This window comes from Dasypus novemcinctus, chromosome 13, assembly GCF_030445035.2.
Source record: "Dasypus novemcinctus isolate mDasNov1 chromosome 13, mDasNov1.1.hap2, whole genome shotgun sequence".
Taxonomy (NCBI): Eukaryota; Metazoa; Chordata; class Mammalia; order Cingulata; family Dasypodidae; genus Dasypus; species Dasypus novemcinctus.
The window spans coordinates 52,028,342-52,043,302 of record NC_080685.1 but is presented as its reverse complement, the minus strand read 5'-3'; the positions used below and the strand labels follow the sequence as shown (position 1 = coordinate 52,043,302).

Here is a 14,961-nt window from a genome sequence, read left to right as displayed (position 1 = left end):
ATAGTTTTAATGGTATTTGAAAGAAATTTTTAGCATTTAAACCTTATTTCTATTTAGAGAAGTAAACTATGAGTTTTTGTGTTGATTTTCTTTTTCCTTTTTTTTTTTTCCCCCAGGAAAAAGCCAAACTTGCATATTTTGACTATGGAGATATCATTTGTAAAGAAGGTGAAATGCCACAAGGAATCTACTTAATCATTTCAGGAATGGCAATTGTAAGGGACCATTTTTTTTTAACAATTGGAAATGTATTTTAGAATATGCAATATGAGAAATGTGGTAATACCCAACATCTGGAAGGTGCTTCACATTTTACAAAAGACTTTTTGTCATCATTACTTATTCCTCCCAGGAATTATTTTTCATGATATCCAGGCAAGGAATCCAATATTTGGAGTTGCAATGTTACTCTCCTAAAGGAAATGAGAGTGTCTAGAATGAGGGAGTGGGGCCAAAGTGAGATATTCAGACAAGTCAAATTGGATGGAGATTGAAAATAAAAATTTTAATCTGATCAATGGGAGATATTGGTGAAGAAAGAGGGATAGAGGGAGAGACAGAGACAGAGAGAAAGATATTTCAGTAATGTTGGGGACAAGAATCCTTTAGTATCTGAACTTTGGAAGCTAAATACATGGTCAGTCCCAGCTTATAACCCAAATAATTGCTAGGATCGAGATGATGGTCACAAGTCACAAACCCTTGTTATATGGCAAATAATATAGTTGACTTGCTATTTTATGAATGAGTATTTAAGACCTTGAAAAATACCAAATTGATGTCATGGAAATTGCTATAGTAGACATATCATGCTGCTAACTAATGCTGTAGAGAAGTTGGGTATATGTGGTATCGAAGGCCAGGACACGAGAACTCTGAGAAGGAGGATGGTTTATTTCGACCAGCTGGACTCAGTGGACTCCTGTCCTAATAAAAACCGAGCCCCAAATAGAATTTTGGGTTCCCTTTTATACAGAAAAGATATAAGGGTTGGGAGTTAAATGGTGCCCTTTTGAAAGAAAACGACTTTCCTTGTTAGTTAAGTATTTGTCTGAGTACCAAATAGGTTTTCAATTAAATTACCCCCCACATTTCAGGTGAGCTTGAATTAGCATATTCTCCACATTTCAGGTGAGCTTGAATTTAGCATATCCTCCACATTCCATCTGGATGCAACCTTGAATACACATTCAGTCTTACATCTTTTCTGAACATTCAAAGACTGTAGGGCCTATATTACTTATTTGGATTTCTAGAGACTAGGTACACTTGGAAACAATTTTGAATTTATGCACAGGCTGTATTATACTAATGCATGTAGCACTTACTAAATATCTGGCACTATACTAAGCATTTTTCATTCATTCAACACATATTTACTTCGTTTCTATCATGCAGCAGACATTGTCCATTCTTGTTATGAGATTGATAAAAGAGACAAAAATTCCTGCCTTCCTGGAGCTTACATTCTAGAGGAGGGAAGAAAGTAGAAGAGACAGGCAATGAAAAGATAAAAAAGCAAAACATATAAAGTGTTAGAGGTGAGGGAGTAATTTAAATATTCAATTACATATAAAATATGTAATTTTTAGAAGGGTGGTCAGGAAAGGCAATATGTAATGACAATCATGATAACAACTCTTATTTTTCATGTGAGAAAACTGATGCACAGAGAAATTAATTTGTTTTACCTAAGGGTATATAAGTAGGAGGCCAAGGAGAGTTTTTAGCCTATACAGTCTGCCTCCAATAGTAGCCTTTTACTTAGCCATTATTCTATTTTGTCTCTCTTCTTTAGAATCATAACAAAAATATATGGCTACCAGTATTTATTAAATAAGTCAAATTATACACTCAAAGTACAGGCTGAAACATACATGTTCCCTTGAGAATTTTTTTGCCATGGCCAAGCTAGCTTAGGTTTCTTAAAATTTAAGTCCAATGACAATTGGGCTGCAAGTGTTATATTCATGTTCCATTCTTGCTTTAACAAATCACCACAAATTTAGCAGCTTTGGTTTATTAGGTCAGAAGTAGGAGGGGCTCAGCCTTCCTATTTGTTATTTATGGCTAAACTTTCTGGAAAATTCTGTAATCCTTTTGGTTGATTCCTGTAGCTTTCTCCTGAAATTGGATACCTCTCCTTCTCTCCCACCCTTGCCTACTAGTGCTCTCTCCCTGAAGTTTCTCAACCATTCCACATTCATTTGAAAAACTTTTCCTGTTGACATCTTGTGGTAATTGTTCTTAAGCATTTTAAAGGTAGACAAGACATTTACTGAAATCCTGGATTGCTTAGGGGCATATTTAATTCATGATATCTAATTTATGCAAATACAAAATCAAAAGTTTTTTCCACTTGTGGCATTATTCATTAGATAAGACTATCTAATGGCCTCAGAGTTCGTGACTACATTAGTTACAGACTGTAATTACTAGTTTTGGTGAGAGTTTTACATAAGAAACTTTGTAAGTAGGAAGTTATAACTAAGGGGCACATCTCTAAAGGTAAAAATTGAAAACAAATATTTGCCCTGGGGAACTGAATTGAAAGAGACCGTGATTTTTGTGGAGTTTAATTCTTTCTTCCTACCTGACAGGATTCATATTCTTTTCCTTCCAAGTGTAATACTTGCAAGAAACAGTGAAAGTGCCTATGGTTTGGTCAAAGGGTTTTTGATATTTTATTTCTCTTTGCACATTTTTTCCCCCTTTGCAGTTGCATAGTTCACCTCCTACCTTTGGAATAGACAGTTCCATACTGCCTAAGAGAGAGGCCCAAACCATGATTACAGAGTACTGCACTTGTGGGGACATAATTGGAGAGATGAGCTGTCTGCTTAAGCGTGAAATTGAATATACCGCCATCTGTGAAACTATTTTACAGGTAAGAAACTGGCTCTCTCTGTATTGTAGGATATTATCATTCCTCAAGTAAATAAGGAATGCCAGTTCTTCCTTTGGGTTCTGATATCTTATTTAGTCACCCAACCACGAATTAGGAGGCATTGTAGACCAGCTGAGAGAGCGCAGGTTTCATGTTTCATGGGCCATGCTCTGCCAAGCTCTACCACACCTTGGCTGTGGGAACTTGGGCAAGTTTTTTCCCTCTCTGAATCTTAATGTTCTTATTTATTACAAAGAGATACTACCAACCTTCTGATGTTATTAGCATTAGGGAAAAATGTTTTTTTGTAAAGTTCTGGAACTTGTACCTGCTCGATGGATGGCCTCTGTGACAAGAACAGGGGTTTTCTGTTAGTTTTAGAGTACTTGTTTGTTTTTAAGCTCTTCTTCATTTTCTACTTGCTAAGTAAGAAGTTATCTGTTCAACAAATAAGTGGCCTGGCATTCTGCAGGGTGTGGGGGAGTCATATAGAAATCAGCCAAGGTTCCTGCTTTTAGAGAATTCTGTCTTTTGGGATTATAGACGCAATACAGCAGGGTCTTGGCTCTTATGGATGCATGGATAGAAGGGAATGTTGCTTCATCAATTTCATACCATTTCATTTCGGGAAGAGGCTAGGAGGCATGAATTTAGTCACGAGGCTGAGTTGAATTCATTGAAGTTCATTTACCTTGAATTCTGAAAGACCAGCCTTCTTTTTTTTTTGTATTTTATTTTTATTTATTTATTTATTTATTTATTTTTAAATTGACTTTGTAATAATATTACATTGAAAATATATATGTGAGGTCCCATTCAACCCCACCCCCCCACCCCCCCTCTCCCCCCCCCAACAACACTCGTTCCCATCATCATGACACATCCATTGGATTTGGTAAGTACATCTTTGGGCACCTCTGCACCTCATAGACAATGGTTCACATCATGGCCCATACTCAGTTTGCCTCTGCAGACAAATGCTGTGGATGAGAACACTCTACCTACTGTGGCGGTGAAAATAGATAGGTTTATATATCTTACTTCCTGAACCTTGTTGATGCATATAAACTTTTCTGGGCTGTTGTTAAGTCCAAAGTTTTAATTGGATTGTAAAATTTTATCATTTTGTACATAGAAGACAACTTCTCCACAATAGATTCAATTTTAAATGGAAGAGTATCATAATTATCATAATTATACTAAAGTTGATATTATTTCTGAGAGGTTAGATAAACGTTAAATCTATAGGCATCTTGCCTTCTGAAGGTCTTGTAATTTGGTTCCAAGTCAAGTTTGCTGCTGCCCTGGTGCCTTGTCTTTTCAGGCCTGCTTTATCTCCTTGGAGGATTTGTATGAAGGCTTTGATGTCTTTTGGCCATCCCTGGAATATAAAATATGGCTAAAGCTTGCTCTCAGTACTGCCTGTCAATATTTTGAATCAAGTCTCGTTGATGAGGTAAATTGCGTGATTTAAAATATGAATGGACTTCCATTTACTGTATTTTTAATGAAAAGTTCATGTTTTCAAGACAGAGATAGAAAGGAAAATTGTGCTTGATCTACTGAAAAAAAAAATTCCTAGAAAATGAACCACTCTTTTATCCTTCCTAATTTCCTGTCATTTGTCACAGCTAATGTTTCCCAACCATCCCTTAACAACAACAAAGTAGATTCAGAAAGTATTACGTAGGTAGCCTGAGAACCACGGACAGCATTAAGAGGAATATGTTAATGACTACGCAGCTTGGCGTTTACTATAATCCCTGTAATTATAAATCTCCGGCCTTTTCAAAATCTTTATTGCAGTGACTGAACCCCTTCTAACTTTCCTTCCAAAGAGCAGTAGTTCACCTCTGTCCCTTGACTGGCACAATTTAAAATCTCATGTTTGTATCCTTGTTTAATACCTTTTTGAGCTCTTGTTATGAGTCAGGAACTGGAGAAGTGAGAGACATGCAGTTCTACAATATTCACGAGTTGAGATACTGGATATAAATGTTGGATTTAAAAATTAGTGTGTTATTCCAAGCCAGGCAGGTTTATTTTACTATGTGGCCATAATAATTTTCAGAAAAATTTTAGTGTAGGGGTAAGAGGACTTAGATTCTTTTCTTTTCCTTTTGCCTGGTCTCTTCATGGGGAATAGGATATGTTTGGAGTCTTGTATAAAATTCCAGAGGAGAGAGTTAGGACCAGCAGGTTGAAACTGTAGGGAGTAAGACTTGACTCAATATTAAGGTGAATGTTTTTAATTTTAAAAAAAATTCATAAGCAACATATATTTATTACACAAATTATAAAATACAGATACAAAAATATAATGACCTTTGTATTAGACAGGGTGGTCCAGAGAAACACAACAATGGGATGTAATAGATTTATTATGAGGAATTGGCTTGCATGACCATGGGAGCTAGGCAAGTTGAACTCCCTAAGGCAAGCTGCAAGCTGGGAACTTGGATAAATGTGATGTTGAAGTCCTTACTCCAAATTCCCCAGGGGAATCTGGCTGGCTAGAAATTCCATCAAAGGCCTGTGCTGAGGGGTGTGGATGTGGCTCAAGCAGTTGAGCACCTGCTTCCCACATGGGAGGTCCCAGGTTCAGTTCCCTGTGCCTTCTATGCTGAAGTTGAGGCAGAACATCTGACATCTGGCTTTTAAGACCTCCAACTGATTGGATGAGGAGACTCCACACATTGCTGAAGGCAGTCTCCTTTGTTGATTATAGATGCAATTCCATCTAGGAAATACTCTTAGAATAACAAACAGATCAGTGCTTGACCAAACAAGGTTATAGACACCATTACCTAGCCAAGCTGACACGTGAAATGAACCATCAAAACTTCTCTCAATTTTACTCCCCAGAGAACCTCTATTTAACACTTGGTTTTCTTCCTTCTGGCCTTTTCCATTAAAGAACTAGCCAACAACAACAAGTCCTGGGATTCAGTGATGACATTTAGAAAAGATTATACTATTCTCCCCACTACCACCACCACTACCATCACCACCCAAACTATAGCACACAAAACTTATGTGCACCCTGACAAAATAGCTTCTTCTTTATATTTTCAGGTTGCAAAATTCTAGATAAATTTGCTAATTTTCTTACGTGTTTGGTATCCCAGCTGTGCTGGTGCCCTCAGAAAGTGTTTGATTTGCCTGTTGAGGACTGAGGGCCCAGGGTTGAGTTATGTAGCTGTGCACTTGCTGCCGGTTGAGATGTTCAGCCCCTGTCAGGGTACAGACCAGGAGATTTCTACTGCTGACCTCTGGACTTCCAAGCTCCGGTCCGGCTCTAAAATATTGTGGTTCTGGGCCTTGAAGCATGATTCAGTACCTTGCTTTGTTTTGTTTTGACTTTTTGGTATTGTTTATTCATCTGTCAAGTGGGACCTAGTTCACCACTTGGTAAAACTCAATGTTATGATTCTTCATATTGATTTTTTTTCTTTTTATTATTATTTTTAATTCATTTTTAAATGTTACATTAAAAAAATATGAGGTCCCCATATACCCCCCACCCCCCTCAGATTTTTTCAATATAAACTCTTTCAGATCCTGGTTCTTATGCAAATAGAAATCCAAGAGACAGAGCCCACTGCCCTGCTGTGGCTGGTTGAGAGCTCATCAGAGCTGAGCATCCACATTTGGGGTCACTAAACAATACCAACTTATAAACTGAATTCAGAATCTTGTTTGAGGTTGGCCATTCTGAACAGGAACTGAATTCTGCCTGTTGGTCCCAGGGTCCATATGCCTTCTGGCACCTTCAAATAACTCTGATTTGTGAATTCCCTTTTTTCTTGATCCTATGTTTCCATTTGTATGATATATAGAAAAAATGTAATTTTTTCATAGGACTTAAGGTTTCAGAAGTGTGTGACACTCAATCATGCCTACGTGGAAACCTTATCAAGCTATAACGAAATGATTATTGATAATGTGAATATGAAATTCGTTATTATTGTATACGGCAGTGTCATTGATATAAAGACAGAGGAACCATATCTTGCGCCTTGCATTATACCTAAATCCTGTGAGCAGGTAAGAACGGTGATTCTGAGGGAATAATTTGCTTTTCAGGGTGCCCAATAAGTGACTTTAAAACTTAACTGATCACCTTAAAAAGAAATTTATGGGGTCATCATGGGTATGTGCTTAAGGGGCACTCTCAGCACAAAATGTGCCCAACCTACACAGAATTGTCCACCCCAGCCATGGCTGAAATAATACGTGAGGCCACAGGGTGTCAGTCATGGTATTCCAGGTGCCTGTTTGAGCCTTGCCTCCTTCACGCCTCCCACCACTCATACTTGATTATTTCCTTGACTCCTCAAGTTAAACTCAGGAAGACAAAGGGAAATTTTACCTGAAAAGAACCGGTAGTCCTTAGCCACCCATAACAAAACAGTAAAAACATACCCAGGCCTTCTCTGTACACAAGGGTGCAGATGAGGGACGTGTGGGGCTGAATTGGGCCTACTTTCTGCCTGCCACGCTGTGTTGCCCTAGTGTGGAGAATACCAGGGCAAACAGCAGAGGAAGGAGGGAACGATGCTGTTTGCTAGCTTGTCCCCAGGATACCGGCTCTGGTTGATAAGGTGGCTGAGGCCATGGTCACCTTGTTGCCAAGTTAGGGCTGTGGGCACAAACTGATAGTGAGTGTAGGGTCTTTGCCCTGGGCGTCCTTAAGGAAAGGGGAAAGTGTGAATCGCTAGGGCACAGCAGGGGAAGAGAAAGGTTGAAGCAAGGTCTCTACTGGGCCAAGCTGTCTGCTACTGAACCAGCCACAGGGTGCTGGCAAGAATGGGGAGGACCAAGTGGCTGTGAGAAAAATGTGAGTGATGTCTCTTCAGCTTTGTAGTAAGTTTCTCCCTTTTTGGACAGACTCTTTCTGCCTGTTCAGGCTGTGAAAGGTCATTAATTAGGTGAACATTTATGTCCTGGAAAAGTTGGATAAGGAACAGGGGACAATGGGAATGATGACTACAGTTTAGTTTGTTAAGAGACCAGGGTTTAGATGCAGGTACCCTCGGCTTTAAAACCTGACCACTCTTCCCATCCATGACACAAAGATAAGGCAAGCTGCTTATCTTTCCTGGCCCTCAGGGTCCTAATCAGGAAAGTGGGAGTAATAGAACAACTATCCCATTAGGTTACTGTGAGGATTAAATGTGATAATATGTGGTATCTGGAAATTGATAGTTATAATTATTACTCCTCTGCTACTTGCCTTCTGGGAGGGTGGATTTTGTGGCACATGGGGTGAAAGCTCTAAGAAAGGAAGACAGGACTACCATCTGGGAGGGCTGGGACCTGAATCCTGGAACATCAGTGCTGGAATCAGAGTAACTCACTGGATGCAGTGGATTCTGTAATTTTCCAAACTTGGAATTTCCAGCCTACTCAGAAATAGTCAACATTTCTTTTCAGGCATTTATAAATATACAAGAAAAACAATTTGCTGGTTCAAGCCTTCCTGAAAAATATAAGAGGGTTTCACATGAACATTAAAAAGATAGAGCTGAAGTTGAAGGCCAAGTTCTAGGTTTTGATATAGTTCTTATATTCTTTAGAAATATTGGAAAGCCGCCAACTTAGAAATCAAAGAAATGCTCTTTTGACAAATTTTAATTTTTCTACTTTAGGTTCAGGGAACTTCGGATTTAAGCAAGTTGCTGATTATCTTAGCATCTGAGCTTGCCACCAATATTAATAAAAATGCCACAGTCAGAGGTAAGGGATAGCCCTGTAGTGGTAGAAAAACCATTGAGAAAGAATTTTGATAGATTTACAATTAATTCAATTTTAAGAAAATGATTTGCAAGGGCATCGTGAAGGTTTCTAACGAATCAACCACTTTTTTTTTAATTGACTTTGTAATAATATTACATTAAAAAAATATATATATGAGGTCCCATTCAACCCCACCATCCCCACCCCACCTCTCCCCCCCCCAGCAACACTCATTCCCATCATCATGACACATCCATTGCATTTGGTAAGTACATCTTTGGGCACCTCTGCACCTCATGGTCAATGGTCCACATCATGGCCCATACTCTCCCCCATTCCATCCAGTGGGCCCTGTGAGGATTTACAATGTCTGGTGATTGCCCCTGAAGCACCATCCAGGGCAGCTCCATGTCCCAAAGATGCCTCCACCTCTCATCTCTTCCTGCCTTTCCCCATACCCATCAGCCACCATGTCCACTTTTCCCAATCCAATGCCACCTTTTCTATGTGGACATTGGATTGGTTGTGTCCATTGCACCTCTATGTCAAGAGGAGGCTCAGATTCCACATGGATGCTGGATGCAATCCTCCCACTTTCAGTTGCAGGCTCTCTAGGCTCCATGGTGTGGTGGTTGTCCTTCTTCAACTCCATCTTAGCTGAGTGTGGTGAGCCCAATAAGTCAGATTGTAGGTGCTGGAGTCTGTTGAGGCTCAGGACCTGGCTATCACATTGTCAGTCCAGAGATTCAAATCCCCTAAATATATCTTAAACCCCAACACTAACCACAACTCCAGCACATTAGCATGAAAGTCTTATGAAGAGAGATCCCATCTGAGTCCAGATTCATCACACATAAACACCAGTTCCAAAGAGGGGCCATCTGACCTGGTAGTTAACCCCATCTGCCATAACCATAACTCCCATGGGTCTCTTTAGCCCTCAAAGGAACCAATACCTGGGGGTTGTATCTGCTTTATCTGTCTCTCAGACTCTGCTCAGTTGTGCATAAGGGCAATCCTTCTGACAGCCTCCAGACTCTTTTTTAGAGACTCGTAGCCATATAAACTCATTTCTCCTTTCCATTTCCCCCTTACATTAGGTCAAACAGCATTTTAAAGTCATGTTATTTTATGTAGACAGGGATATTCTGCCAAATCAACCACTTTAAGGGCCATTGAAACCATCTTTGAAGAGGGAACTCCATCCTTGAGCCCTCCCTGGCTGCCACATTGCTGCTGGGAGTTTACCTGTTAGAAACTTCCAGACACTGGAATCCTGGTGGCTCCTTGCTCTGCCATATACCTCTCTCCACATACTGGGCAGAGTAACTTCTACGTCATATTCTGTTCTTGCCTGGGTAGGCTGGAGCCTCACAGTGCTGTTGTGGGCAGAGCAGGAATAGGGGAAACCCAGGTATAGGGAACTGGTTTGCTCCCAACAACCAAAGGAAATATGGAACCTGATCCATGCTCATTGGGTATTTCAAACCAATTTAATTGACTTGCTCTGAGGAGCATTTATACAGTCGTTAAGTAATCATGGTCACTGAATATTTATTAAGCACATACATGCTACGCATTATACAAAGAATGCTAGAGATCATTCATTCACTGCTCAGCATCCCTGCCCTACCAAGTCCAGTGTAGCCATTCTCCCAGCTGTCCCACCTTGAAGAGAGTTATCCTTGATTTGCTCCTCTAATCTGCTCCATCTTAGTGTTTACAGTTTACATATGGCCTGCCAGCAGGCATGAACTGTTCATTTAGGGGTGAAGGGGGACTTACATTATTTCAAATGGGGTGCATAAAGTGAGACTTTATTAATACCTATTTTATATCTCACCACTCCCCATTTTCATGCTTCTTATAAAATACCACCACACTGTGTGCTAGGCATGGAACCAAGCGCTAGTTGGCGAGCTACCCAAACATGGTCCCTGACCTCATGGAGCTCATAGTCTGGAAGGAGAGACAGACATTAAACAATAATTATGCTTCTCCCCTAGCAGCAAGTTCAGCCTCATTCTTATAGCCTACCACCTTCCATCCCCTGGGGTTATATGCAGCCTCTTGATTTAGGAGGCCCCTCTGCTCACAGGTCACTTTTGAATAACGCTGAGCTGACCATTACCCTGGCCACACAGTCTCTGTAAGCCTGCCACTCTGCTGCTTCCACACCACACTTGGGGCTCAGGAGTCTACAGCGAGGCTGAGAGCTCAGTAGTTTGTGTCAGCCTCCTTGAAACACCCTGAAGGCTGATGAGTCAGATCCTAGGCACTACCAGAAAGCAGGACTTGGGCCCCTAATGTTCGTGGGTCTGTGGGCCTCTCTTCTACCTTCTGGAATTTTCTTTTAGTCTGCGGGAAACACATCACTCTGTATTCCTCAACAGGTTTGGGTCAAAAGTACCAAATGGCAGGCCCTCAGATTGGACCCAGCCAGTAACCTGGATTTGGCCCCCAAATTTGTTTTCTTTAAATTTTATGAAATTAGTTGTCAAGTGTTAACATCCAAGAATTTCACAAAAAAATCCAAATTTTGAGGATTTCATGAAAAATCAGAAGTTCTGCCACCACTTGAACCTCATTCCTTTAAGTGGCAACAGTCAAACAGAGTTGAGAATCAGGTTGCTTCTATAGAGGAAGCAGCAGGTCTCTAGTTTACTTCAGTCCACACCGCCTCTCCACCCAGCCTCTTTAACTGTGTGCTCTGTGGTTCTCCTTTGAGTTTATCTAGCTCTTGAAGCAAATAATAACTTGAAAAGGGAAGGGAAAGGGGAGACATACAAGGAGAAAACAAACCAATATCTGAAAATATTCTCCTGCCATCTTTACTCTTAAAACTCATAATTTAGTTTGTATTTGGATTAGCTGTTAACATTGATGTTCATTTTGCCTTAGCCACTGAAAGAAGTGGAATGACCAACATAGAACATAAACCGGAGAAAAAAAAGTGAGGTAACAAATCCAACATTTTGATTAGATTTTCCTTTTTGAGAATTTTAAGCTAAACAGATAAAATAAATTGTGAAGTCCAGTAGAAAAATACAGGTGACGAGAAAACAGACTCCTAACTGCAACTCTTTAATTTGGACCAATTGGGATAAAGTCACTTGAATTACTTAAAATTTAAAATGATAGAATATTTTTGAAAGGTGTAATTTTGTCCCCACTCCTCTCTTATTTCCCTCCTCTTCACTCCCTTCCCATGATATTTAATTCTAAAAGTAGGGATCTATGGGAGTAGAGACGCAGAAGGAACTATGACAAGCTGCAACTGGTATCTAAGTATCTATGCTTCTCCCTTCGGAGTGAGCATCCCACAGAGAGATGGGCGCTACACTGGGAGTCTGTGGAGCCTCAGGCCCACCATGAGCATCTTCTGAGGGTCAATTTTACTTCCAGATTTTTAAAAAGGAGCAGTTAACTCATTTTACTGTTAAGTTACTTGAAATGTTATTTTAAATATATTAAGAAGTAGGATAACAAATTTGCATGGATTTTTAAGATAAAACTTGAGGCTCCAAAATATTTTATTATGGATAGTCACTTAGGTGTCCCCCCACATCTTTTCCTACTTTTCTCTGCAATCAGTGTGCTTTTAAAAAATCTGAGAAGTGCTGGAAGTTGTGTTGCCTAGTGTTGGGGAGGGAGAGGAGCCTGTCACATTGGGCCAGGACAGAGTAGAGGCCAGGTGTGTGTGGGTGGGGTGGGGGTGGTGGGTGCAGCCTACAAGGCTCGTGGCTCTTGGGGCCCCTGTTCGGCCTCCTAAAAGAGCTCATTTGGGCCAGAGCCCACTGCTAGGTGGAGTGAAGATGGCTCCAACAGGGCACTGTGATTATTCAGGGGGCTGGGACTCTGCTAGGCAGTGGGCCAAGTGGCAGTGGTGGTACCAAGGTCAGGCTTGAGGAGTTTTCACCATCAACACCCCCTATCTCCACCAGTTATCCACCAACTAACCCCAGTAAACATGCCATTTAAGGAAAAAGGATGTGTTGTACAAGTGCATTCCCAACCAGATAGACACTCCTATCTATTAGAAATTCTAGTCCTGGGAAGTGTACTTGGCCCGATGGATAGGGCGTCTGCCTATCACATGAGAGATCCATGGTTCAAACCCTGGGCCTCCTTGACCCTTGTGGAGCTGGCCCATGCACAGCGCTGATGTGCGCAGGGAGTGCCCTGCCATGCAGGGGTGTCCCCTGCGTAGGGGAGCCCCACGCCCAAGGAGCGTGCCCCGTAAGGAGAGCCACCCAGCGCGAAAGAAAGTGCAGCCTGCCCAGGAATGGCGCCACACACACGGAGAGCTGATGCAGCAAGATGACCCAACAAAAAGAGACACAGATTCTGGGTGCTGCTGATAAGGATGGAAGCGGGCACAGATGAACACAGTGAATGGACACAGAGAGCAGACAAATAAATAAAAAAATAAATCTTAAAAAAAAAAATTCTAGTCCCGCCCGCTGCCATTTGTCACAAACCAAGGTGGTTTGCAATGTTTGCTGTGGAGAAGAAAGTTGCATTAACTAAGCTTTTGTGCAATGATTCATTTGAACAATGAAACTTAGTTGTAGGCAGCACTCCTAGGGTTATCCTTGCCTCTCTTAAAGGGACTCTGTTTCACAAATAGGAAACCTAATTGGGAGCCAAATGACTGGGGTCCTGGTTGGTCACTATCTTTTTCAGTTTCAATATTTTAAAAATTCTCATTTCTATTTAAGGGAAATGTTTGCAGCTACCTTGCAGTCATGAAGTTAACTGACATTCAACACTATTGTGGTATCTCTGTACAAGATAAGTGTGTAGAAACACACATTAATTATAATGCAGCACTCAAAGCCTTTTATATGTACAATCTTTTAGAAGTAATATTCCAAGATAATAAAATGGAAGCTTTTCAATAAGTTTTCTGTTTGCATTTAATATGTAAGAAGTTCTTCCTGAAATGCTCCTGGTCTGATACGTTTCTTCTGATTGTCTTCTATAGTTGGAAATTGGATCCATTTTGGAGAAGAGTATTAATGGCACTGATGTGATATATGGAGTCAGGCTAAAGACCTAGCTAATTAATATCCTGCCTCAAGTGCTGAAGGATTATCTGCCAAGGAATTTACTTAGAAGATGCTGAAACAATACTGCTGCATTTATTTTACAAGCAATTGATGATCTGCTGTAAAAGTTCTAATTTTAAATAGTTGTATTACACTAGAGATGTTAAAAAATTCTGCAAGATAAGATTCCCTAAAACTCAAATGAGATCTTGCTTCCAGCTGAGAGCAACAGTTATATTATCAAGATTTGTACAATTAATTTATTAGTGTTTTAAGCATAGGACCTACAATTTTGATATGTTAAAATTGCTATTAGGGCTTCTCTAATGTTTTCCACAGTGTAGTGATCTCTCACCACCAAATTTAGTAGATATTAAAAAATGGAACTATATTCCACCATCTCAAATTTCATAAAGCAAAGTTTAGAAGAAACTAACATTTCTATACTGCATAGCACTGTTTGAGGTCATTTTCATTTTATTCTCTAAAGTCAAATAAAGTTGAATTTTATGGTCTGATTGTTCATTATTTAGAACCCATTATTCCTTTTCATATCAAGATTGAAATAATACATAATTCCTTACTCTAGGGAAAACCATAATAAAGGATATACAAGAGAAAAAACCAAGCCCAAACAATTTATGTACAACCTTCTGGATATCTTAGCATAAGAGGGAAGTATTACTCAGAGTGGTCTGTGGACTGCCTGTTTGTCAGCTAATGTGGCATGTGGCTGCACATTATAGAAACCTGAGCTTAGTGGCATGACCAAGTAGGGGATTCATTTTTTTCTGATGTAATAAAACTGAAAATAGGCAGAACAGGGTTGATGTAGCTGCTTGAGGACCTTCCCGGATCCTGGCTCCAGTCACCTCCTTCACCTCCATTCTTGGACTGTGACTTGATTTATCCTCAAAGCAGCGGGATGACCAGGCATCCCATTTGTTTTCCAGGAAGAGGGCAAAGAACATTCTTCAGAGTCAGGAATCAGGAAGGGACTCCTCCCCAGGCCAGGATTGTTCTTACAGGACCACACCTATCTCAGAATTCATTTCAAGATAAATTTTAACTGGCATCTCACCTTACAACTCTAAAGACAATCTGGGTTCTCTTAGTAAGGAAAAATGGGGGAAATGGATATTGGGTGAGCAATTTACAGCACTGTTTGCTTTAATATATACCAGTTGTTAAAAGTGAAAAATTTCTGGCCACCTATGTAATCTTTCTCTGGGAGAAGGGCCCTTGGGCTCTGCATTTTAACGGGTTTCTCAGGCCATTTGATAT

At 40.3% G+C, this 14,961-nt stretch overlaps 1 protein-coding gene across 1 annotated transcript in view; it reads left to right on the top strand.

Annotated features, from left to right (window-relative positions):
• Nucleotides 1-14,192, top strand: part of SLC9C2 (solute carrier family 9 member C2 (putative)) — a 112,663-nt gene extending 98,471 nt beyond the window's left edge. The window contains exons 21-27 of the mRNA XM_058310147.2: nt 117-215; nt 2,720-2,887; nt 4,212-4,343; nt 6,749-6,934; nt 8,539-8,626; nt 11,528-11,584; nt 13,614-14,192. Coding sequence (XP_058166130.1) covers nt 117-215; nt 2,720-2,887; nt 4,212-4,343; nt 6,749-6,934; nt 8,539-8,626; nt 11,528-11,583 — 729 coding nt within the window. The 3' untranslated portion in view covers nt 11,584; nt 13,614-14,192. The remainder of the gene's footprint in view (nt 1-116; nt 216-2,719; nt 2,888-4,211; nt 4,344-6,748; nt 6,935-8,538; nt 8,627-11,527; nt 11,585-13,613) is intronic.
• Nucleotides 14,193-14,961: the final 769 nt, after the last annotated feature.